General features: G+C 38.4%; 1 protein-coding gene across 1 annotated transcript in view; it reads left to right on the top strand.

Annotated features, from left to right (window-relative positions):
• DCLK1 (doublecortin like kinase 1) overlaps positions 1-24,991 on the top strand; it is a 342,359-nt gene extending 317,368 nt beyond the window's left edge. The window contains exons 16-17 of the mRNA XM_081291475.1: positions 1,717-1,830; positions 19,421-24,991. Of these exons, the coding sequence (XP_081147601.1) occupies positions 1,717-1,830; positions 19,421-19,585 (279 nt within the window). The 3' untranslated portion in view covers positions 19,586-24,991. The remainder of the gene's footprint in view (positions 1-1,716; positions 1,831-19,420) is intronic.
• Positions 24,992-25,655: the final 664 nt, after the last annotated feature.

Here is a 25,655-nt window from a genome sequence, read left to right as displayed (position 1 = left end):
TTCTTCCTCCCACATCCTGCCAATCCTAACATAGCTCTTTACGTACAAGGTGCTACATATGTCCCTGTTTCTGTTCCCTCCTCAAATATCATCCCACCATAATTGGTCTTCACTTTATTTCTAACTCTTTACACAACACAGAATTCTTTAAAATTCTCTCAGCATTGCTGGAAAACCTTCTTCCTCCAGATTTGATTTCAGATGCATCCTAATAAACATGCTGTTACTTCTCTTAGTCATTAATCAGTAAGTCCAGGAATATCATAAACTGAATGCCCACTGTGTGCAGGACACTGAACCAAGTGCTTCTAAGATAAAAAAAAATTAGAAGAAATGGCACAAAAGGGAAAGGATGATAGATGATTGATTGATAGATAGATAGATAGATATAAATCACTTAACACCAAAAAAATATAAATAGGGCAAATTGATATAATGATAAAGCATTAAGGGCTTACAGAAGAGCCATTAGAATATATTATACTTAATTGGAGAAAACTTCATTCAGACCCAAGTTTTCAAGGAAAAAGAAGGCACATGGGACCCAGGAAAGCAGGACCCATAATTCTCTTTGCTCACCAGCAGTTTCCCACCACCTATCACAATGCCTAGTCCACTATAAACTTGCAGTCAGTATCCATTGAATAAGTGAATGCCCAATTACTGAAAGAAGGAGTAAACCCCATCTGAAGAGACCAGCTCATGCAAAAAGAGCAAGTGTGTCTTGCTTGCAGAACATCAGATGTATTTTCCTGGGTAGAGCCAAGAAATGAAGTGCAAAATAATGGAGAGGAAAGAGAGAAGAAAAATGAGGAAGTCTTGCCAAGATTTTGGTTTCAACATATAATAATAAACACTATTATCCATTCATTCATTTGCTCCATAATTATTTATTAAGCATCTACTCTAAGCCACAGCTCTAGGATAAGACCTGGGGATTCCATAGTCTCTGCCTTCAGGGATCATGCAGCCTTTTCATCATGAACGAGTAAGTGGTGGTGTATACTTGACCCTGGCTATTGTTATTCTAACAGTATTTAGTGCAGGAGAGCAATTTGTCCAGCCTCAGTCATATATGGCTCCAGCAGAGAGCAGAAGCCTTAGTTGAAATGAGCTCTGATATGGAATATGTCATAATAACAGATGATCTGAAGGCAGCAAGAAGGATTTACAACTTAAAGAACAATTTTTAGCTTGGAAGACTGTCCGGAATTTTTAGAATGGATATTGAGTAGCTGTGGAACAAGACTAAGTTTATTTACAGTCATACACAATTCAAGGTCTGCCAGTTCCCTTGGTTTGGGGTCTAAATGATGGGTTAGGAGAGAGGAAAAACAGATAGGCAGATGATTATGATTTTTTAATAGATTAACATTTTCTTTAACATAGTTCCTTGAGCCAAGGTTGAAAGTTGATTTTTCAAATTTAGATCAGAAGATTCAGATTAAATTTAGATGTTTTTCTAAGTTTAGAAACACACCTCTGAGGATCAGATGACACAGAGAAAATTAATTGTAGGGCAGATATAGAAATGAATGAGACCTCAGAGCAGTACTTCCAACAAGGTTTCATGGGAAGACCTTGGTTGTTTTGTTTCTGACACCAGAAATCTAAGATCACAGCCTGGGACTAGAAGACTTCGGCCGCGTTTCCCCATGTATTTTTTTTTCCCCCTTTCTTTACTTTTTTTTTCTTATTTCTTTTTTTTCCCTCCAGGATGATGGCCTCCCAGAAAATGAACATCAGCTGTCAGTAGCTGGAAAGATAAAGAAGCATTTCAACACAGGCCCCAAGCCGAACAGCACAGCAGCCGGAGTTTCTGTCATAGCAGTAAGCATCTGAAATATCCACCTCTAACTTTTTAAAAGCAACCTGCCTAAGAGACAGGCATTACTCAAGAGATTCCACCCAGAAACAGCAGAACAGGTCATTTCTTTAGACAGCTCTACCCACTTAATGCACACGAGGAGGTATGGGGTTTATATATGTGTGTGTGTGTGCAAATCATTTCCCTGGGCATCTCATCATTATCCAGCACCTCCAGGGTATCTTGCAGTATATATTAATTTCACAATTTATTTTTTTAAAGCAAAAATTCTCCCCCACACTGGACTCTGTGCCAATGCAAACTTTTTGGCTCTCAAAAAAGAGAGTTCACTGAGTCCTTTCTCCAGGACCTAGAAGGGATGGGAAGCTGAGAGAGACAACATAGCCAGCAGAGATTGGGACACCACAAATCTTTATACTAAAGAAAAATACATCAGAAGTTTGCACCATAAGACTGAATTGCTGTGAATACCCAATGAAGTCATGATGTCTTACTCCTTGGAAATTTCTTTTCTTAAAATTTGAAGTCTTTTACCATTTACCATTTTATTGATGCTGCTGCATATGGCCGCCCCCACCCCCATTTTTCTTTCTGTTCTATACATGCAGATATAGACTACATGCAATTTGATAGCTGCTCTAGGCAAAGATTAAATTGGGCCAAGAAATAATGAAACCTCATACTTCCTGGTGTCATATTCTAAAGTAAATATATTCAAGTCCCAGATTGCTTGAGTTAATAATTTCCTTTTTTCCAGAGTATGTAAATTTTAATAGCATATTCAATGTGGAAATCACTTGAGCTTTTTTGCTTTTCTGAACAAAGAACTTAAGACACGATGTCAGATTTTTAGAAATTATTTATGCTTTTTAACATTCCTCACGCTCATGAGCAATACTGAATGTTTAACTCCTTCTAAGGGTGTTTCTATTTTCTTTCTTTCTTCTTTTTTTTTTTTTCCTTTCTGGTTTTGCTAAAGCTCTAAATAAAGCTAAAGATAAAATAAGGAACCTATATGCTACAATCAATCCCAGATCTGGGTTACTAAATGTTTCATATGGGCTTCCAGAATTTGCAAATGGTACAAATGCATGCACACTCGCTGTGGTACAGTGTGCATTCCATGTTTCTCAGCTGAACCTTTTCAATAGTGAGTTACATGTGTGTGGGTAACTGGCACATGAGCAAACAGATGGTGCTAAATAGAATCCACACTCTTTCAGATGCTCCTCAGTGCTGCTGAGGTTTTAAAATTTCAAGGGGTTCTTCTTGCCCTCTCTTTAGTTCTTTCTAAGAAAACTCAAATTGTCCTCCACTGTCTTCCATTTATGGTCAGCATTCTTTGTTCCCAGCCAATGCTCAGTCAGTTTTGGCCAGTGACAGTCTCACGATGATGCTCAACTAAATCGAACCACCTCAGCTCTGTTTTCATTGTTCATTCAAGATATGAATGAGTCCATTCCAAAGTGTTTGATTCCAGTTGTCCACGATTTTCTTTTGGAATGGGCTGCCAGCACGCTTGTCCATGAAAGGGACTGCTCCTCTGCTCCTGCTCAGAGCTTACCACTGCTAGAAAGAGTGCCTTCGCCACCTCTGTCGTTTTGTTTTTGTTCTCTTTTTTCCTGGTCTTTTATTTCAATTAGTCTTCGGTTGAGTTTGCCTTGGTTGCTTGATAATGGTTTGTTCGAAGTGTTCTGGGAGTCCTACAACGACTAGGGGCAGAAACTTCAGGGCAGTTTTTCAATTGACAGAGGACAAATACTTGAGGGGAAAATGTTATTTTAATCAAACCTGAATAAATTCTGAAACTTAATATCTATAAGTTTATTAAAACTTCATCTAAATGTCTCTCAAAACATCCCAGTTAGTATTTGAAAATCAAATGTCCACTGATTTTTTGTTTCCTAAATATGATTGCATCACTTTTGAATGCAGTTTTGAATGTAAATTTCTCAGTTTGTCACTAACATGTTTTCCATAGAAACTGCACAAATCGGTAATATATTTATAAACCTCGAGGTAGCCTGTGTAATGCTGAGTTGCACATTTGTCTCATGCTTATTTCATGTTCAGCACCTACCAACTTTTTAAAAGACAATTATCAACTTGACTTAGATTCAAATTAATTGGCTTTTTTTTGGAGAAATATATCTTAGAAAGGGCCTTTGTCAGCTCTTTGACACAATTCACATGTTAACTGCTACTATTAATATTTCAAGAGAATATCAATGTAAATTTCAGAGGCTGTTTCCCGAGAAGCTGATCTGCCGTGTTATGTGAATTTATGCACCTTCTCCAAGGTGCTTTTCTCTCATAAACATCTCTGCCCTCCTTTAAGACCCCAGGGAGGTCATGAGTCCCAGGGTGGGGCTGGGAAATAGAAACCCAGCCAGCCGGGCTGCCTTTGTTATTAACTTTCAGAATAATGTTGGATAAGCCCATAAAAATGTTTCCATTCTTAAATGGCAAAGACCAATTGTTATGGGTCTGTCACAAGAAAAAGGAACCCTGGCATTAAATAATATTTCATTTCAAACTTAAGTATGGCTGCTGAACAACAATATTCTGTTGTGAGGCAGAATATAAGTGGAAGGTAGAAAAAACATGTTTTATAATTGGTGTATCCTAGGAAGCCCATTTGACAGCTTAATAATTCAATACAATTATTGGTTTGTCCACATCATAAGAAGCTCGATAATTAATATAACACAGTCGTGACTTCTATCTGATAGAAAAAGCTGATTTCAATGTAAATTTCATTCAGACAGAATTTTTTCCCTAGAATATATGATCTCCCTGGAGACTATAAAATTATGTATTTTATTTTAGATTGCCTCTATCATGGGACCAACTTTTTGGAAATAATGTACACCCTTGGAAAAAAATACACACTATTTAGATTATAGTGACAGTTTGTTTTTGTTTTTGTTTTTGGCAAATCAACAATTAAATTAGTCTTTACGAAGATCTACTTCTTGTTCCTTGGTTAGAAACCTCACTACCTACTTATAAGGAAATCCATGACACTTTTTCTCTCTTAAAGTAAAAAAAGAAAAAAATTCATGACAGACTCGATTCACGGATGTAATTTATGACAAGAGCGTAGTTAAACATGTGCTTATGGTTCTGAACTGTAATGTTTTTGTTCATGTTGTCATTTTTATTTTCCTTCTCTGCATCCCACCCACGACATTATTAAGACCAAAGAAAGCACAAATGATAACTTTATATGAAGCTCGCATGAGGGCTTCAAGTTGGCTCGGGGAGTAATTACCAGCTGAAGGTTCCCAGGGATCACAGGTCCCTTTCAAAAGACGAAAGGTGTTCTGACATCGGGTCAAGCAATGTGATTAGGTGGAGACCCGTGGCTGTCCTTAGAATTGCAGCATTTTGCCTCTTAGAAAGACTCCATTGTCCCTTTGCTACCTTTCCCAGTAGTTGGGAGATTTAAACACACACACACACACACACACACACACACACACACCAGAGAAAGGGAAACAAAAGGTTATTAAAATGCAATTTATAGACATAAAGTGGAATTAGAGATGACATTTTAACGGTGGACTTTTGAGAGCTGAGGGAGGAGAGGGAGGCATTATTAGATTTGCTCAGCTTGATGAAGAACCGATGACTAAGATGTCAGTTCCAATTTATTTTTCTCCATTTAATGCTGTTTATTATTTTAACCGATAATTTTCCTAATGCTTTAAAGTTCTTATTTTGCATTTTGCTCATGCAAATAGAGCATTTCAGTCTAATTGAACAAATCCATTCTAATCAGCATGCATATGATTGTGATACTGAAAAAAGCTTAGTTTTGAAAAGACCTTGTGCCATGTTATATGGCATTTTGCCTGTAGATGGCAATGGAGAACCAGTTACTCTGTAGCCATCTTTGTGGCCTAAAACAGATGCATACACCATCTTCCTAAAAACAAGTGTCCTTCGATTTTTGGTTGTTTTGTTTTTGTTTTCCCAGAAGAAAAAGAGGTATGCATTTTGAAAAAAAAAAAAAAAAGATGAAAAACCTCACGATGCTTTCCATGAACAGTAGGATCACCCAGTGTCTAATCAGAGCATTGAGTCCTCTGTGCAGTTTTTAGTTCAAATGCCTCGTGCACTGGCATGGTTTGCAAATGCCTTTGTGAATTTAGAAGTAGAAACTGTCATGAACATCACACCAGTGCAGCACTTGAAAGAATTCATGGGCCTCTCCCTAAAGAAATGTGTGCATCCTATCACGGGCAAAATGGGAAAGTGGGCGTACAGCATGATTATTGTTCTCCAGGTTTCAAGATTAAACCTTTTATTCCCAGGTAGTCAAAGGCTAACATCTTATTCCAGGTGAACAATTTTGAGAATTTACCGTTCTTCTAATTATTGTACCTTTTGTTAATCATAAGCACTTAACTGTACATATGCCTTTTTAATATACAGTGAAAATTATTTTTCATTTTATTTTATTTGCCTTATTTTCATAGAGAAAATTTACTGACTGTTTTATACTATATCTCTTTAGATCAGAAATGTAATTAGGATTCACCTTTAAGAGTAACTCTGCTTTTGAAGACCAACTCTTAAAGAAATCCAAATTGCTGTGATTTGTGGGGTTTTCAAACCTGATTCTTTCCCTCTTTAATAGATATGAAGCCCTCAAATTTAAACCTAATGGGGTTTTACTGTTGGGGGGGCAGGATGAAGTTCCACTCTGCTTTCTCTTAAGTGGCTAAAGCTGATTTCAGTACTTTACTTAATTATAAAGTATTTTCTATTATATGGCAATATGAAAAAGTGTTTAAAACTTTTGAAATCGAGAAGCCAATTAAATGCACATTCGGAAACTTGTTTGACAAACTAGATCTATTCTAACAAAATGGCCTCCAAGATATTCATGAGGGATTAGTGTCTTTTCTTGCCTTTTTGTTTTCAATGTGCAGATTTAAGATATTAGCTAGTTATCCTGCAGAAGAGACATCGTCACTTTATATACTTATGTAGTTAATGAAGAACAGCTTGGTCTGGAGTCTTAATTCTTTAGCACAATGTTGATCCACTGAGTTGCCCCATTTCTCTCTGCTCAGCTGGACCACGGGTTTACCATCAAGAGATCAGGGTCTTTGGACTACTACCAACAACCAGGAATGTATTGGATAAGGTATGAGATGGTGCAGCTCAACAGTCAGTGTTTCCATGGCAACGTGCTGGCAGTCTCCATTAACCAGTTCCTTCAGTGGATAAACATGCTTTTGATTTGTTATCCAGTCCATATGCTGCTTTATCAGTTTCATTTTAATCTTGATTGAGATGCCACACCCCCTCATTCCTTTTTTTCACCCATTATTCACACTGACATTTGCCAGCTTTCTTTCCATTGCACATGCTCAGTATCAATTTCCCTTATGGCTAAAAGGACAGTATATTTAGTGCTGATGCCAAAGCATTTGCCTGATGTTGTTAATTGAAACAATGATTTTTCAGTGCTATTCTGTCCCTTTACAAATGGAAGAAAAACAGCACATTAGTGTATGTTCTATAGAAGTATACTGTCATTTTAAAGTCATCAAGCCCAACCTTGACCTTCTTAGATGGATGAAACAATGCATTTCCACGTTAGTAGTAGAAGCGCCTCCAAGTACAGTGGGCTATAGAATGCATTGTATGTGTTGGTAAGCTTGTGTTTTCCAATTCTCCACCTCTTTGTTTTGTTTTTGTTTTATTGTTACCTCTCTTCCCCCCTGGAAATCCCTCTATGTATTAGCTATTGCATGAATTCACTTTTCAATATTTTGTAACTGTCAGATTATTTAGCTGGCCTATCTGCTCAAGCAAAAGAGTCTATGGGAAATATTGATTTTCTTATTAACTGGGTTAAAGAATTTTATCCCATCATTTTCTATTCCAGTCAATGGCCCTAGAATTTCCTGCAAGGGGCATTGAAATGTGTCTATTTAAGTTATCCACAAGCAGGATGGTTTTTGATGGATTGAGAAATGAACTCTGAGAAGTTCTAAGGAACTTCTCTTCTCCATCTTAATGTCTCTGAAATCATCTCCAGGTAATGTTCTAAATCTTAGTGTTCGCCAAGAAAAATTCTGCTGGTTTTGGCATTTGTTTCCCCCAAACAATGGAGCCTATTGGGAGAAATATAGTGTCATCTGGCATTTTCATAAATTAGTGTGCCAAATTTTACCCAAAAAAATATAAATATGTGATATATATGTATAATTTTAAAATTTAATTTTATATAATTAAGCACTCAACGAAAAGGACTTAGGAAAGCAGAAATGAGCACCTTCAAACAAATTATTGAAATATACTACCATCATGATAACTCCCAAATCTGCTTAAAGCAAGAAAACACCAAGCTTCATTAAGACATCTTTAAGTCATTTGTATCTATTTGTATCTTTTGGATTGATATGCACCTACAAATTGCACGTCCACCTTTTTATTTACCTAAGTAAACTGGCTCTATAGATGGAGAAAGAACCTTATTTATTCTTTATTTTTTTGAAGGGGAGGGTGGATTAACCATGATTTGCCAAAAAAAAAAAAAATGCCCATCTCAATGGAGATTCACAAACTGTACACAGCATAGAACATTCCTAGCATCTAAGGATCACCCTCCCTAGACCCTTCCAGGAGGGTCACTTTGCCCCAGAGATAAACATTGACCCCCGAGTCTATCTGCATTAATTACCTTTGCCTGGTTTGTACTTTATATAAATTGAATCACACTATACTCCACCCTTTTTTAAATCATGTCTCCTAGCCTCAGGCATTTTAACCAGAAATATATGTGTAAAGTTGATATATAAATAAAAATAGGCATCCAGTATATCTAATGACAATTGTGCATACTTGAGCAACAAAAACTATACACCTAAACTCATCTAATTTCAAAAAAACAGATAAATCTCTAGAAATCAAATTACTAAATTTGTAGGATTAAGGATGGGAGCAAAATACCAAGTAAACATAATAATTAATACTCATAGCCACATATAAAAAGGCCATTTAACTAAAATCCTAGTGATGGTTCCCTTCAGCCGACAAAATGACATTTCCCTGAATAATGGGCAGGAGCAGATGGGAGATAATCTCTTTATTCTTCCACACATAAACTGCTCTGTTTTCCAGCTGGGGGCAGTAACAACAATGTTTATAGTTAATGCTGTACTGAACAGCGCACCCAGTATGTAAAGCTAAATTGGAGAAATGATGCTAAAATCTCATCGGCATCTATGCTTAATTAGGAAGTTTTATAATGCCATTTAGCCACAGAACGAACACACTCCTCACTGTTGGCAAATGCTTGCCTTTTATCTCCACAGAAGTGGGAGCATTTGTCTAACCATGGTGTCAGCCAACTTTATAACATAAACAATCCTTATAGGCAAACAGCCCTGCTCCCCAATTGTGTTTACAAGTGCTTGTGGGTGTTCTCACTAGCCTGAGCAGAACTCTTGGGAATCGCACTTGCTTTTCACAAAGCAGCCCACATGAGGGAATAGGCTGGGAAAACCATCTCCTTGGGGTGCCCAGAATTGGCATGATCCCCTTAATTGACTTTTTAATAATGTGGAAGAATGGTGGGGTCCATTTTCCTCTTTCTCTCCTTCATCCTCCCACCTCCTAACTGCTTGCAAACTTCAACTAGGGAGCAACATCCTGTGGTTGACTCATTTATCCAGGAGATTTTAGTCCTGTCACCAGAGTCCAGGGGGTACACTGTCCTATGAACACGTTCACTGGGCTATTCCACACTCCCAGGGCCCATGAAGCCATCATTTTCCCCTCTGTTGCAAACCATTGAAAAGCATTTAATTCTGTTACATTTTCTTCTTCCTAAAAAATGTGTCCTTATCCAAAGGCAAACGGTCACATGCATTTCTACCTTTCTCAGCTGAAGCTGTCACTGTGGCAGGTGCTGTGGCCAACAACATGCAGGAAAGAATTCTGCATCTTCAGCACACAGAGCAGGGCACCAGCCAGAATGGGATAACCCAATGAAATAAAGCAAATATCAAAACAAGACATAAGCTAAAAATGCTAAATAAGATGAAATGGGGAGGTGAACTAGGACAAAAGGGTACTTGGGTTCCCAGGCATGACGTGACTACAATGTGCATATTGGATGCATATTGGATTCAGCACTATCCTGAAACAGTGAGTAATGAGGCAGAGCGGTGGCAGCCGTGTGCCGTCTTTGCAAGGCTATTACATGCTGTCATGCTCGGTTGTTAAAAGAAATGGGGTCAGTTAAATGCATCTCACTTGATGCAGGTTTGAAAGAACTGTTCCCATGGAAGCTAGGAAGGAAGTGCAGCGTGGTATGAGAAGGGCTGTGGGGTGAACTTTGGCCAGCAGCCCCCAATGCACACAGAACTTTGCAATGTTGTGTTGTAGGCTGCTTGGTAGCAAGTCACCTGGGCCTCAAGAAGGTACTCTCCACTGAGTGCACTGCAGTGTAGATGCCTCTGTTCCAGCAAGGAATTGATCACCCAACCATGACCTTCTGAGGTTCCCTGTGTATCAGAAAGATGGTGGCATCAAAGAGGGGTGATGTTAAGCTTAACACATAAAAAAAAAGCATAGATTAAGTTTGATAAACTCAAACTGCAATAAGAGAGGTCTCAGGAAAGTAATGAGGATTGGTCTTGCAGTTGTACCTTGTTACCCAGGAGTGAGTTAATTCAGGATGTTTAAAAGGTGAGCCAGTCCTATGCCTATTGTAATATTGTGAACAGTCATTGAAATAAACAAGGGAATAGTGAGTCATCTGTGTTGTTTTACCAAGTCAAACAAGTGGCTTGCTCCTTGAGGTGTAATTTTGACTCATTTTGTTTTGTTTTCAGAGGCCCCTTTGGAGGGGATTCCAACAACATATATGAATCTTTATTTTTAACTTAATGTATTTGAAACTGGAAATAAGAAAATTCGATGGCATTCCCTTATTCATTGGGTATAAATTGAATTGAGAGTGAATTTCCTGAGATTCTTGATGATTCCATATTGGTTGACTATCATGTGGTATTGTAATTTTGGCATTGGTTTCCCTCTTTTTGATTTAGCAGTGAACATCTACATTCTTTCCTACATACTCATTCCTGCCATATTTTGCAAAGTTAAGGATATCAAACTCTTTGCTGTGATTCAGATTTTCTCAGGTGTGAATATGTGGGAAAGAATTTAAAGATTGTGGCTTTGGTGTCAGGAAGCCTTGGGTTTGGATCTAGTCTGCCCTGCTTCCTGCAGAGTGACCTTGGGCAAGTTATATTCTTTCTTTCTCTGATTTTCAATTTCCCCCAGTTAGAAACAGGAGAAGAGTATTATCTGGCTTCCAAACCCATGGTGAGCTGTATGTACACAAAAGTCTTCACAGACCCAGCCCAAAAAATAACTCAGAAAAAAATAGCTTTGTGTTTTCCTCACTTCCAAGAAAAAAAAAATTATCCACTCTAGAGTAGAGGCTGTCTCCTGAGAAACTTGATCTCTCTCAAGATCAAAGAATGTGTGACTAAGGTAGAATCATTATTTTTTTTTAATGCTCTCACTGGGATAAATTACTGAGCAACTTTTATTTTTCATGATAATTTTTAACATTAAGTTTCATTTAAAGTATCCAGAACCAAAAATTCCCAAAGATATGTAAGTTTGAGTAACTCTCCTCTAGGGTACAATTGACAAAATCTAGGCCACTGCCTATTTTTATGAATAAAGCTTTATTGGAACACAACCACATACATTCATATACAAATTGCCTGTGGCTGCTTTTACTCTACAATAGCCAAGTTGAATAGTTGTATAAGAGAATTATATGGCCTGAAAGCCTAAATTATTAACTATCTGACCCTTCCTAGACAGATCTTCCCAACTCTGTAATGATCTCTGTAAAGATCCTCCCCCTGTAATGATGCTTATTCCATTAGATCACTCTTTGGACTTGCTAAAACTATCTCCACCACCCAGAAGAATGCCAGGCACAGAATAGGCTTTCACTAAATATTTGTTAAATGAATGAACGAAATGTTGAACTGTCCAGAGATGGGACTATTCTTCCACTGATTTTCAGGATAGATGTGTTTTGAAGGGTTTGGGATACTTTAAAATTTGGGCAATCAAGTCACCTGAGATGCTCTAGGACAACATTCCATTTTTACCAATTCAGAAGTAAGCCTTTTGAAAAGCTAAATTTGTTTTTGCAATAAAAGGAGTTATTCCGTCACCTGCTAAACAAGTTCTAAGTTTTTATAGATTTTCTTAAGACAAACAATCCCTGTGGTTTCTACCTGGCTAGAATGAAGAGAGCAATCACCATGAGAGCTCTACTTAGCTTCTGGCTTCTGTAGGAAAGAATGGGCTGCTAGGCAGAGGCTGTATATGAATTTTGTCCACTGAAGGCCTGAGTTCAACCCCCAAGTGACTGTAACACTCTGATGGGAAGCCATCAGAATCCCAAGTGTAGACCTGGGCTAATTGGGATTCTCTTAAAAACCGGCTCAGCAGAAGAAGCCTATGTTTGAGACTGCTGATACAGAAGCACAGGGTCAGCTTCCCCAGGAAAATGAGGAATAGTATTTAAGAGAGTCATACCTACAAAGTAGCATGGAAGGCAACTCGACCACATCCCACACAGGCTGCCTCTTGTCATTTTAATGGTCTTCTTTACTCTAGGAAAAATCCATGCCAGGTCTCCAGATACTCTGCAGATCCTGCCAAGGCCCCCAAAGGATCTGAAAGCAAAACAAAACAGAACTGCAATAAGCATGACAGTAAGCCCAATAAAATGAGAAAGGTGAATATTTCAATCGATTTGTCAGTTTAATTTTACTAGCAAGCAAAACATTTCCAAAATGGCAAGCAAATTATAACTGAGTCCCTATAGAGTGAGGGTAAGCAAAGGAGAGGGTTCCTGAGATTAATGCCCCAGCAGCTGCATCCCCGGTTCAGTCTCCTAGGTAGTATGAATAATGGATGGGCTAAAAGGCAAAATGCACAATAATGTTCTTTTATTAATGAAATGAAGACTATTTGTGATGGCTAGCAATAAATTAAGAAAAGCAAAAAGGGGAAAGCAGTCAATGTTTGCCTCTGAAAAATGCAGTTACTTAAATACAATAATTACTGCTGTGACAGAAAACATTGCCTCACAACTAAAATGAGGTACATCCCTTTTGAATCTTGCTTGTATTGCAGAACAGAAATATCTTTGATCCATAGACTCTAAGGCCTATTGTTTGCTAAGAGAAAAACGTAACCCATTATGGTAGATTGATGGTGATATTAAGCATATGCATAGAATTTCATAGGTGAATGTCTCCCTAGAGATCATGAGTGGTAGCCCCGCCCCCTCAGTCTATGGGTGTGGAAACTGGGGCTCTGTGTGGTTAGAAAACAAGTCCAAGGTCACATAATTAGCTGAGCTAGGACAAAAAGCTAATTCTCCTGACTACTACCTACTGCTGTTTCCAAGGGGATTAAACTAAAGCTACCAGACAAGACCATTATGGAGAAGTGGTGTGATTCCGACTAGCAAACACAAAACTAATGCTGCAATTCATGTTCTTGATTCCTTCCTGACCTTCCTCCTGTATTGCTAAAATTTCCCTTTAGCATTGCATAGGATATACCAGATGGATAGTTCATGTGAATTTATGCTAATTTCCAGATTTAATATCAGGAAACAAGGATTTAAAATATCCAAGCACTGTGTGGAAGATAACATCATTTCGTTGTAACAGAACAGGCCACTGGCCAAATTCATTAGATAGATCTATTGTTGGAATAATTCTCCTGGTTAGGCAGGCACTGCCTTTTATTTATGTATGCCTGGTGTTATAGCAGGTATTGAAACATGGTGGATATTAATTTCTCTAAGACTTCCATGCATGTGACCACTTGAGTATAGGCTGAGGTTACCAGCATTATTTTACTAGTCTTCAATTTCACACTTGCTCTAGTAGTTACCAGGGACTTTTTGATAGTCAAAGGCTTACAGTTTGAGGTAGGCATATACAGCATTTCTCCTGTGTATAACAGGTTTATATTAGTTCATTTCTCCATACCGTTTAATCAACTACTAGTTCTTTCTCAATACACAGCATAGTGGTCACAATTACATACATATTTAAAGTAACTAAGTTAGAGCTTCATATTTGGTGGTACCGGCCAACATCAGAATCTCAAGAGATTTCTTACTCCCCTCTAACCTGTGATAATTAGCACCAAAATGTGATAACACAGTCTTCAGTTCTCTCAGGAACTCTTAATGAAGTGGTAACTTATAGAGGAGACACTTGAGATTTCTACCACAAGTCCATGCATGCCCATTCCACCAAAGCTACAAGCCATGAACAAAACAACTAATAAAGTAAGACCTGTTAGGAAGTCTTGTACCTGAAGACATACTCACTTTACAAAGATAGGTGGTACACACCTGGGAAATTTAGGGAGACCCTATGTCAAAATAAACAATAAAAAGAGCTGGGGATCTGGCTCAATGGTAGAGTACCTCTGAATTTAAAAAAAATAACATCTGGAAATTTTTTGTGATTAATATAGAATAAGACTGCTTGTCAGAAAAAGTTGAAAGGGCCCAAATTTAAGTTTGTGGTGCAATCCTTCAGAGGACAAATTATGTTTTAAATGCTTCGAGGGTATCAGTTGGACTACATTTTTAATGACAGTATCTCCCCAAAATTATATAACAGCGTATAGTTCTATTTTCTTGCTGAATTCTTCATTCCTGAACAGTATTCAGGGGCTACAGAATTTAGTTGTAAAGGGTGAATGCATAGGTGTGGGAGGCAAGTTAACTTTACAGCCACAATTAAAACTCTAAAGAAAAATGACACTGCTTACTCTCATAAGAGCTTGGACAAGAGGAGATGTTTTTGAGTGGGTAAATGCATTAGTATAAGAGAATATCCACTTTATCTGAAATAAGAATTTGACATTAGAAACAAATTGCATACATAAATATTGACTCAGTAACTTCAACTTCTTACTCTTTTGTGTCATAGAGTTTTGGGGGGTTCTATTTTATGTTTTCATTATTCCAAAAGTACATAATCATCTAAAAATTACATATTAATTAAGAGGTATGCAATACATGTCTAATATGCATACCACAGTCTGCTAAGCATTCTGGAAAGTGTAGGGAAGTTTGAAATTGTACCATAGAGGAATTTACATGATGTTGGAGAAATGTGCACAGAAAAGATAATAAGAAGTCAGTGTGCAATTAAGTGCCCAAACCAAGACAATTATTGCCTGAGGGATTTAGGGGGGAAAAAACTGTGATGCAGTGGGTGAGAGGTCATTTCAGGTTGGTGAACAGTTTGAGTCAAAATTCAGAGGTGACAATGACTAAAGTACACTCAGAGCTATGGCAGGACTGTTTTGATGGCAAGGGGAAAAGCCCCAAACCACACTGGATTAAGCAAGAAGCTAATTTATCAGTTTACATAACCAGAAAGGTCCATGGGTAGGGTCTGATTTGCGTGATGGATGGATTCATTCAAAGATTGGTTTCCCTTTGTCCTTCAAATCTGCTTCCAAGTTGGTTTTAATCTTAAATCCTCATGGTATCAGGATGTGAGAAGCAGCTCCAAGCTGGGTTCTTTATAAAAGGGAAATCTCAGCAAAAGGTCTCACTGTGTCCTATGACTGGATAGTGTCCCCACCTGAGCCAATCATGGGTGTCAGGGAATGAAGTTAACTTGGGCTTGTTCCTAGGTTACAACCCACTCCTGCCCCACCCCCAGAGATGGGCAAGGGTCACCTTTACTGGAATCATAGAGTATGGAAGTGAAGAGGTGTTCAAAGGGAAATTTTAAAAATGGCTAATAGAGGTAGCAGAGTAAATGGATTCTGTACTAGAAAATCCAGTGTCTGCTCAAAGGGAGACAATAAGCCAACTGATGTCACAGAATAATTGTGAGTAATAACAGGAACTAGACACTGGAAGTTTTCATTGTAAGCACATTGCCAAGGTTAGGAGAAGGAATTGGACTTTATGAGAAATTGTAAATAAATTGAACCTTGTGGAAATTGACCTGTCAGCTGTGTTCAGGAGGTACTTGGGGTTCGGTGCTCCAGAGAGAAATCGGTGACCTCTGTTGGACTGCCCAATATTTCAAAAGCCACAAAGTTTATGGAGTATCTGTTGTGTGAACTGTGGAGAATGCAGAGAGGATGCCCAAGGCTTGGTCTTGGCCCTTCAAAGAAGCCTACAGTGTGGTGAAGAAAACAGACTTGATTGTGGAGGCAGGATGCAGAGTAATAGCAGTACATACCAGACGTTGTAAAAACAGAGAAGGAAGAACTTTGTAAAATGAACCAGTCCACAGAGCTGAGAATAGAGTAGCCCAGGAAGCAGAGGCCTGTGGACAGAGAAACCCTCTCCAACATCTTTGTGAGTAAATCAGTTGGGATCACTCAACGTTAGTCACAGTCTTTTTTGAAACTATTAGAAGGACCTGGATGGGTAGGAAACTGCATCTCTGTCACAAGAACAAAATCTCCCTAAGAGTTTACATATCCCTATATTTAGAATGGTTGGACTGAGTGGATCCTGACCTACTGTTCCTAAGAAAATTTTCTCTGATCAGCAGCATGGGAACACCCTTGTTTTTGGCCCTTGGTGTCCCTGTGGTCTTCTCAGCCCACTCTGGATGGAATCGGAGAAGGGGGGAGCTACTGAAGTGCAAGGACTTCATTTTATTCTGTTCCACTAGATTTCAGAGTAAATGGGAAGGAATTGCTTGAGCCTTCTTCAGAAGTGAGTTCTATTCCCAGTCAGCAATACAACATGGGCCAGTCTCTCCTCATGCCTGGGCCTCAGTTCCCTGACTGTGCAGAGCCAGCATTGGACAACGAAGCATTATACAGCCTTTTTCAACTCTAAGTCTATAGATTTAATAGAAACAGCCACCTTTAATCCATGACACGTGCTCATGACCCAGGTATCTTTCCAGGAATAAGTGTCATGAGAATACTGGGAAACCATGCAACTGAAAGTTCAGAAGCATTTGAGCATGAAAGTTCATCTACAGAGGTGAACATTTAGAAAGCTGCTAACTAGGAAGTTTGGCAGGAGTGGGCAGAACTGACCATTTAAACAGGAACAGGACAAGAGTTCTCTGGTAGTGGGACAAGTAACAAAGAGAATATGATTGCCCTTCCAAGGATTTAAATAAATGCAGGTGAAAATGAGAATAATGAGATCATCCAGGCATGGGCTCAATATTAAGGTCACCAGCTTCTGCATAAACTGAAATATGGTATTTGTGGAGAAATGTCCTATTTCAGTGACTGCAGCCAAGAGTGTGATTTGGATAACTGAGTGGATTTTCCTCAATATCATAAAATTGATGGGTATAGACCAAAAAGAGCATCTATGAAGTCTATACAAATTCAACAAGAAGAATGAAACATAGGTGGCAATTTTAACAAGTCAGTTATTGAATCATTGAATGGAAAGATATATTAAATATCAAGACAGTGCCAATGTAGTGAGGGAGGGAGGGAAAGTACTCTAGATTGTAATTTTGCATTCCTTTCTTGTGACCTGCAGTTACCTAATTTAAAAATACTCATTTACATAAAAAATTAATAATTTACATTTATGGAAGTCTTGAGTGTTATAAAGCAGTTATACATCCATTTTACCTACAGCAACTCTTCAAGGAAGGGAAAAAAATTTTTTCCAGGTCCTTATTTAACAGATGAGAGAACTGAGTGAATGGTTCTCACAGCCAGTGACAGGCAGGACATGCCATTCCTGGCCACAGGCCCTGTGTGCTTTCCTTTTCCACATCTGACTGCCTGTGTTCACTAGTCAGAATTCAGCCCAACACCAGTGACTTTTTTTTCTTCCTCAAGAAGGTAGAAATAGAACTATTTTTATGACCAGGAGAAGAGTTTATATTACCCTTTGATTAACAACAGAATGCTTTTTATGTAAGTCAGACTAAATAGACATCTGTGTTTTTACAAACATTCAACTCTACACAAACAGAACATGTTCAGTTTGCTTTGAAAGCAGAATACCATGTGTTGTAACTTTACAATGTTTTAAATAAAGTTAGGAATTTAGGTTTAAGATGCTGAAAATATCATAAAATCGATGAGTATAAGACAAAGAACTACATATATGAGGGTCCTTAAAAATTCAACAAGTAGAAAAATCAAAGGTAGACATTTCAACAAACTAGTTATTGAATCACAGTATTAGCTATCTAGTGAAATGAGAAGTGAGTTATTAAAGTTTATTGTCCTCATTGGTTTGTAACACTGTTAGTCAGTGTGTGGATAGTTTTTAAAGTAGAACGGTTCAGGCTAATGAAGCCATTTACTATACTGGTTCTACACTCTGTCTCTATTTCTCTCTTTATTACTTCATTTTGGGACTTTGATTGCTCCGTTTTAGATCTAAGATTGTTCTAAATGCTATACCACAACTGTATGAGGGGCTTAGTTTTCACTGTGTTCTCAGAACCAGGCTGGCTATAAATTTATCTCAGTTCTTTGAAGAAGCTAACAGTAAATTTTCAAGAGGAAAAAATGGAGGCATATATCCCTATAGAGGAAAAGTAATCTCTTAAAAGCAGAATAACCTCCAGGCTACATCCTTTTAAAGAGGGACTTTCAAACAAGCACGCCTTCGACTTTTATATGTGTTCTATATTTTTCTTCAGGCTTTGTACCTGCTCTTCTGCTTTCTGTGTAAGGTTTCGCTATAATGACCCCATTCCTCCCCACACCCATTAAATCTGTGATGAAGTCATGCTGTTCTTCATTCTGATGTCGTAATAACTTCCAGAGCTGTAGTCAGATAACATCCTGGGGATCATCTGAGGTTTCCTCTGGAAAATGAGGCATAGAGCTAGGAGTTGAAACACCTACAAAAGCGAATCACAGTTTTCACAAACGGCCACATGCTAGGATGAAAATGAACGTTGCCAAGTGAACTTTGCTTCCATTTGGTTTAATTTGCATTTAAAGCCATGCTCAATTTCAGATATTCAGACACTCCTCCTCATCAATAGATGATAAAATAATAGATAATGATATTAATCATTTAGAAGTGAAGGGGGTGCTAAAAGAACAGAGTGAGCTTGTGGCTCTGTTTTCATGTCAAGCAACGTCATCACCTTTCATCCTTATTATTCAGCTGTCCTCAGCTGCATGTTGATCAGGGCTGCCCGGGGAGCATCCCGACAGGCCACACACAAAAAGACTGAGACTACCATTTGCCACAGGGATGTCCCTGGCCAGCCTGGGAGCCACCCAGGGTAATAGATGTGGAGGTGGCAGGAGCCTGGGTAGGTCCAGGGAGAGTTCCAACCTGTGACATCATCCATCCTGCCTGTGTCTGCAGATGTCATGACCAGGTCCTCTAAGGAGCACCTTTTGTGGGAGCAAAGAGTTCCCCAACCGTGGCGACTGTTGACAAACATGAGCCATAATGGACAGGTTAACTTGGCCAGCATATCTTTCCAACTTCAGGAAGTTCTAGAAAGAGTTCCTCCTGCCATTGCCTTCGGCCTAATTGTCCTCTTTCTCATTTTATGCCCCTGCTAGACCACCGCTCTTGATAAGGAGAGGCAGGTTTTCCGACGAAGACGCAACCAGGATGTGAGGAGCCGGTACAAGGCGCAGCCAGCTCCGCCAGAACTCAACTCGGAATCGGAAGACTACTCCCCGAGCTCCTCCGAGACTGTTCGCTCCCCCAACTCACCCTTTTAATAAGCCCCTTTTACTCAAAGTCCTAGCTTAACCCTTTGAGACTCTGAGATTTTTTCCCCAAAATTTATGTGAAACAGTTTCATCTGATCTATCTAGCGCTCAATGCTTGAATGGCAGAAGAGAAAGTGTGTTTTCGGGTCTCTTTGTAGCGATTTCCCTTTACTGAATGAGATGGCACGTGTCGTTTGTGAAGATGGTAATTTGCTGCTAATAGGGTCCTCAAAGGGTTAAAGCTAATTTGCCAATTTTTTTAAACATAGAAGCAATGAATGTTTTCATCAGTCAAGTTAGGATCTGCAGTATGTAATATAGCACATGTTAACCCTCTGAGTGCATAGAATTTTATTGAGAATCCTTGCTGGGGAATTTTTCAGGCCTTTGGATGTTTCTTGATTCTGCTGCAGATCAAGGGGTGTTATTAAAATGCTGAAACGTCCGGACAAGAAGGGGATCTAGAATGATCTCTTGCTTGTCCTTTTCTGTGGGTTTAGAACATGGCAGGTTTATAACTCAGCATATGCACCCCTCTTTCCTCTTCATGATCCTATTAGGAAAGGGATTTTTTTTTCTTCTTTAGAAGTATAACCATCTGCTGCAGTGAGGCCTGCATGGTGGGGAGTGGAGGGAATTGGGTTTGTGGCAAACAGCCTGACCCAGGAAATTGTCGGTGCCCTCTCCCCGCAAACTGTCTCCATACAAAGATGTACTGGTGACGCCTCAGAAATGCTGCTTCTACATCAGCTGCTGCTAGTGCCAGCACAGACCCTCCAGGGATCACCATGGCTTATCTTGTGCTTGGTGAGGGAGGGTCTGTCTGCTCAGTATCAAACATCTACAGGAAAGAAACAACTGGTGGAAAAGAGCAATAAATTGCCAGGTGCTCAATAAGGCTGGGATTTCAAATGGAAAGAGGAAAGAAGGTCCTGTACATTTTCTCATCTGCTTTTTTTCATGGTTCTGTGGTCATCAGTGTGAAATCCACACATAGTATGACATCCATTCATGGAAGAGCTGGGGCACAGTGGAGCTAGAGGCAAGGGATTTGCAAGGTGGCTGAGGAGAAAGCATGGTAGGAACACAATCCAGAATGTTCTAAACCAATTCCATGTGTACCTTTATATAGTCTCTCTGGAAGAGCAGGATATAACACCTAGAAGATGGCCCTAAGGATAAAAATTCCATTCCCCAAGGTGATTTTTCTTTTTAATATACCGCTATCATTAACCGTGTGCGGAAACATTTGTTTTCCTGTCTTTGGACTAAGTCCTGTGTGAGACCCGAATTTCCACTCCTATTACCAAATCCCTCACTGGTAGGAGAAACTGCAGGCCTGGGTTTCTTCTGGAACATATCCCATTTCAGAACAGGGGATTACCATTTCCTGTTCATTACTGCAGAACTCAGAGAGGAAGAGAGGCAGGGTCCCAAATCAAATGTCCTCCTAAGATTTGCTCAGCTCTGTGATACAGAGAATAATCAGTGAGTGATATCTCATGAAATTTGCATCTGGATGGCTGAGCAGTACTTATTTCCTCAGTTTTGAATATACTTTAATATCACAGAGTCTTAAAATTTCTGAATTACATTTCTATATTGAGTTCTTTGTTTTCAAATTCACACTGAACTTCAATTGCTGCTTTTTACCCTTCAATCCTTAAATTGTGGTCTATGCTCTGATAGATTATCAAATCACATCTCATTGCCTTTGCAACACAAGACTCCTAGGTTTTTCGCTCTTCCACTTTTAGTAAGGGTTTAATTTTCCCTCTCTCTCTCCTTTTAGACAATCCATAAATTATAACACCTAAAATCATAAAGTAGCATAAACCAGCAAATCAATTGAATTGTTTTTTTTTTTGGGGGGGGGGGGCAAGGGGCACAAAATACCAGGAAGTGTGTCAGTGTATAGGTTGATTCCATTTTAGTAAAGAATACTGAACTGGTCTGAAATTACTGCTTTCTCTGAAATTATTAAGTGAAGTGCCGTTTCAAGGTGAAAGAGTAGGTTTTTAGCTTGGCCTCAACTCTAAATATGTGAATGTAAAAAAAATCCTATGGCAGAGACCTACTTGCAGTAGATTGTTGTTTTCCTTTTTTTTTCCCTCTGAATTCCCCCCAATACACATGGGCGTAAAATGTGTTGCTACAGTATTCAGTGTATAGAAACTACAATGCATGTCTCAGGCCTTTTTCCATTATCATCTAAGGGGAATTCTGGAGTGTTTCTCAGCATGCTGCAGAGAGGCAGCTCAGAAGAATGCAGGGACCATGCAGCATGAGGATCCCGATGCCTCCCTGTAGAATTGGAGTGATCTATGCTGAATAAACAGTGGAATGTGACCTGTCAAGTAGAAATATTGAGTAATCAGATGGAATGGAATCTTTCCAGCATTAAGCTACCAAGATCTCGAATGTCAGAGATGTACTCAGAGGGTTAATAGACAAGCACAAGGCATGCCGATGACGTTGGTGTATCCAGATTGCTTTGCTTTTAACCAGTGCTTTCTAATTTTTTTCTCGACATTCTTGGGATAGTTCAAGTTTGAAATAATTAAGTGGTGGTGTTCTTTAAGGAATTTCTATAACCAAATTGATCTTATTTTTTATTTCACTTATCATAGAACAAATATGTACCATTATGGCAGTGTATCTCCGTAATTACCAATTTATTCATCGCCACAAGTGTTTCCATATTTTTTTCAGGTATTGAATATAGCTCTTATGGTGGTGGCCTGGTGATGGGAACTGTCTTTCCTTTACTGACATATGACCAACCATATGATATTTTCAAGGGAATTCTAAGATTCATCTTTTCAGTTCAATAGTAGACTAACTGAGGAAGAACTCCTTCATTATTTGCATCGTGTAAATCATCTCTGTAGATGAGAACTGTTCATGTTAATGAACACGTTTTTTTCTCAATATTGTAGCAGAAATCATTTTATTCATCATGGTCAATGAATATGTGATTTGCTCCAGATCGTTAGAAGGAAAAGTAAGATTACAGTCATTGGAAATGTTTTTACCGTAGCCCTCATCTAACTTACACGTGGTGCATATTAAAATAAGCAGAAGGAAAAAAAATGTGAATAAACTACTGAAAACACTCTGTGTTTTGTATTCAATGAAACCTTCCTGCAACCTGCTCAGCACCCCCACCGGTGGTAGTTAACAGGCCCCTCAGATATTGTTGAAAGAAAGCAATATATCCATGAATGAAGGCTAAAATTGCAATCCTTTACCCTTTGAGGCATATTTCAGTGGAGGAAAAAAAAAGAAAGAAAAATTGACTTTGAGGGTCACAGCGCTACTGTATACCAAGGCTCAAGCATATTAAATCACGGTTGTTTGCTGGCCAACGGCATCGGTTAGACAACTCTATCCCCTGTGTCGAAGCTGGATTGTGCTGAAGGAGAGCTTTCTTAATATTATTGTGTTGCCCCTAGCCCTTCTCTGGGTAAGGATCTGTCAGCATTTCCATGATAAACTCCTATTCTCAAAGGTTTTTAATTTGACCATAAAAATGTGCCCCAGGCCAAAGTTTGCTATACAGGGTCTGTACCAGAGAGTGAAGGTTCATTTCCCTCTCTTCCCAACTTCTTTCCAACTCTCCTGAGAAAAAAAAGAAGAATCCAGTATGTGTTCTTAATTGTGATTTCAGAATTTTGTAAAATACCCAGATCCTGGATGATAGTTTTAACATCATTATTCATTTGGATGTATTTTCTTTGTTGTGGATATGTTTAATGGATCACCTAGCATCCAATGTAGATAACGTATCTTTTCTATAATTAGTAAGTTATTCATTTTGTAAACTGCTACATTCTTTTCTTTTCTTTCTTTTTTTTTGTCCAAAGATTTTTTTTTTTAAAACTTGGTCAGTTCAAAGATCAGCCTTTACCACACGTGTGATCTGCCATTTCCCTTAGGAGTTTGGGGAAATACACTCAAATAGACCCTTACTTTGCATGCAGTTTTGAGGGTCAGATATATGCTTCTTCAGATATATGGATTTCCTTATTTAATCATCAAATTTCATGAAGCTGTTCTAGTCCAATGGGGAAAAATAGTGACTAAAAGCACTTCCAAAAGTAACATTTTTGGTCAATTCAGATGCGGATAGCATAAAATAACACATTTCACACTTTCTTTATTTAAAAGCAAATAAATCAATGAAACCTGAGGACGCACTAAACATTTGATTACTGCAAAAGTGCTTTAAAAATTGGCTCAATGGTGCTTATGCATGGAACAGTTACAAACGGGGTCCTTGAGACTGTCAGATGGAATCTCTAGTTTGTATGTAATTACACACTGAAGGAGGAGGTGCTTTTAAGCCAGTCTTTTTTTAATCATCTCAAATATGCAACCATCCATTCAGTAACATTAAGGGTCATAAACTGGTGGGAAACAGGAAATGCAGTGTAGAAGCTTAGAATGCCTCTGGCTGGAGTGTCTTTGTTTGTTTTTCTGTTGCTGTTGGCTTCTACTCTCAGGCTGGTGTGGTGATTTTTTTCAGTGAGTGAGCATCTAACTGGCAGGTGTTTTGATCATGAGGTTTGCAATATCTTGCCCATAGAGACAAATGAGAGATCTAGTTTCATTCTTTTTCCCTAAAGGAAAAGCAATCTCCAATGTTAAACTATATCTGTAAATTTCCTTAATATTCTTTTTTAGTCAACTGAGACCCTTAATGTTGCTTTAATGTAAAATTGTATATTTTTGTCTGTGATATACTTTATTAATTTAAAGTAATAGTTCTAAAGCCTTCACTGTTGGTATTAAAAGAAAGTAGAATTATAAAAGTGATGTTAAAGACTCTAATAATGTCATTTCATTCCAATTCAATCAAATGTGGTAAGAAAAAGACCTTGAATAGTTCCCTAGGGACAATTTCTCACTTGCCATTGACATTAATCTTTGATGTAGTCTCAGAATAAATAAAAAGAAATTGAAACTGGTCCAAGGTTAGAGTCATATCCTCAATAACTTTTTTAAAAAAAATTTATTAGGAAATTAATAATAGCCTTTTTCATTCTGGCTGAAAGAAAATTATTAAAAGATTAGTTGAGTGTGAAATTAAATAGTATTTTGCTCATGCATACTAAAAAGATGGACTGGAAACTTGCACTTAAACAAGTTTCCAAAAGGTTTCAATTTGATAGGAAGAAGAAAAAAAAATCAATGTTTCCTTTGAAAATACTGAATTTATCACTTGCTGCATGGATCAGATGGCATAGGTTAATCTTTGATTTTCAGAATCCTAATGAAATAACTTACAAATGATTTGTGTCTATGATTAAAGGTGGAATGAGATCCGATTTTTTCCTAATCCTTCAGTTTAAGCTAATAAATGTAGGTTAATGTGGAATGAAGTCATCTGTGATATGTTTATTTATTAGCTGAGCTTTTTTGATGTTGCCTGTTTTTATGTAAAACATGTTCTTAAAGTTAATAAAATAATAATTCTTGGTGTATGAACTACTACATAATACCCTAGCTGCTGGGTCTAACTCCTCAGTTCACGTTGCTATCATGGAGTGAAATTTCATTTTAGTTCAATTCAGAATTGACACATTCGGTCCACGAAGGAATAGCCCAGCTGTGTTCTTGGGGGAAACTCTCTCTAGGCGAGGCTTTAAAAATTAGTCATGCGGTCAGAGTGTAGCTTTCCCACATGTCCTCCTCAGCACAGTGTGTATTTCATGAGCATAATTCAAAAACAGCTATTCCAAAAATGTCCCTTTTCATATATTACCTTCCTGCCTGGGCCAGTGACTTGGATAAACACAAAGAAATCAAATACCATTCAGCCCTATTTTATCCTTCAACCTATATGCACAAGCTCTCCAGAGAAGAGTGTTGTTTTAGCCACTAACCTGTAATTAGCTGCCATTTTTATAGCAATTTCCCATTAGGCATTCCACATGTAATATTGACCTTAGAGAAAATTGCAAAACTGCACAGTGGAGTGAAGTTCTTTCCTGTTGAGTTTCTCAATGCTAGGAGATTGAAAAGTCAGCCAGGAAGAGTGACTGCGGGCCCCCTGGTGTCTTTTAGAAGGTGCCAG

This window comes from Spermophilus citellus (assembly GCF_964194105.1).
Source record: "Spermophilus citellus genome assembly, chromosome: 1".
NCBI classification, from domain to species: Eukaryota; Metazoa; Chordata; class Mammalia; order Rodentia; family Sciuridae; genus Spermophilus; species Spermophilus citellus.
This window is presented reverse-complemented; position numbering and strand designations above follow the sequence as displayed.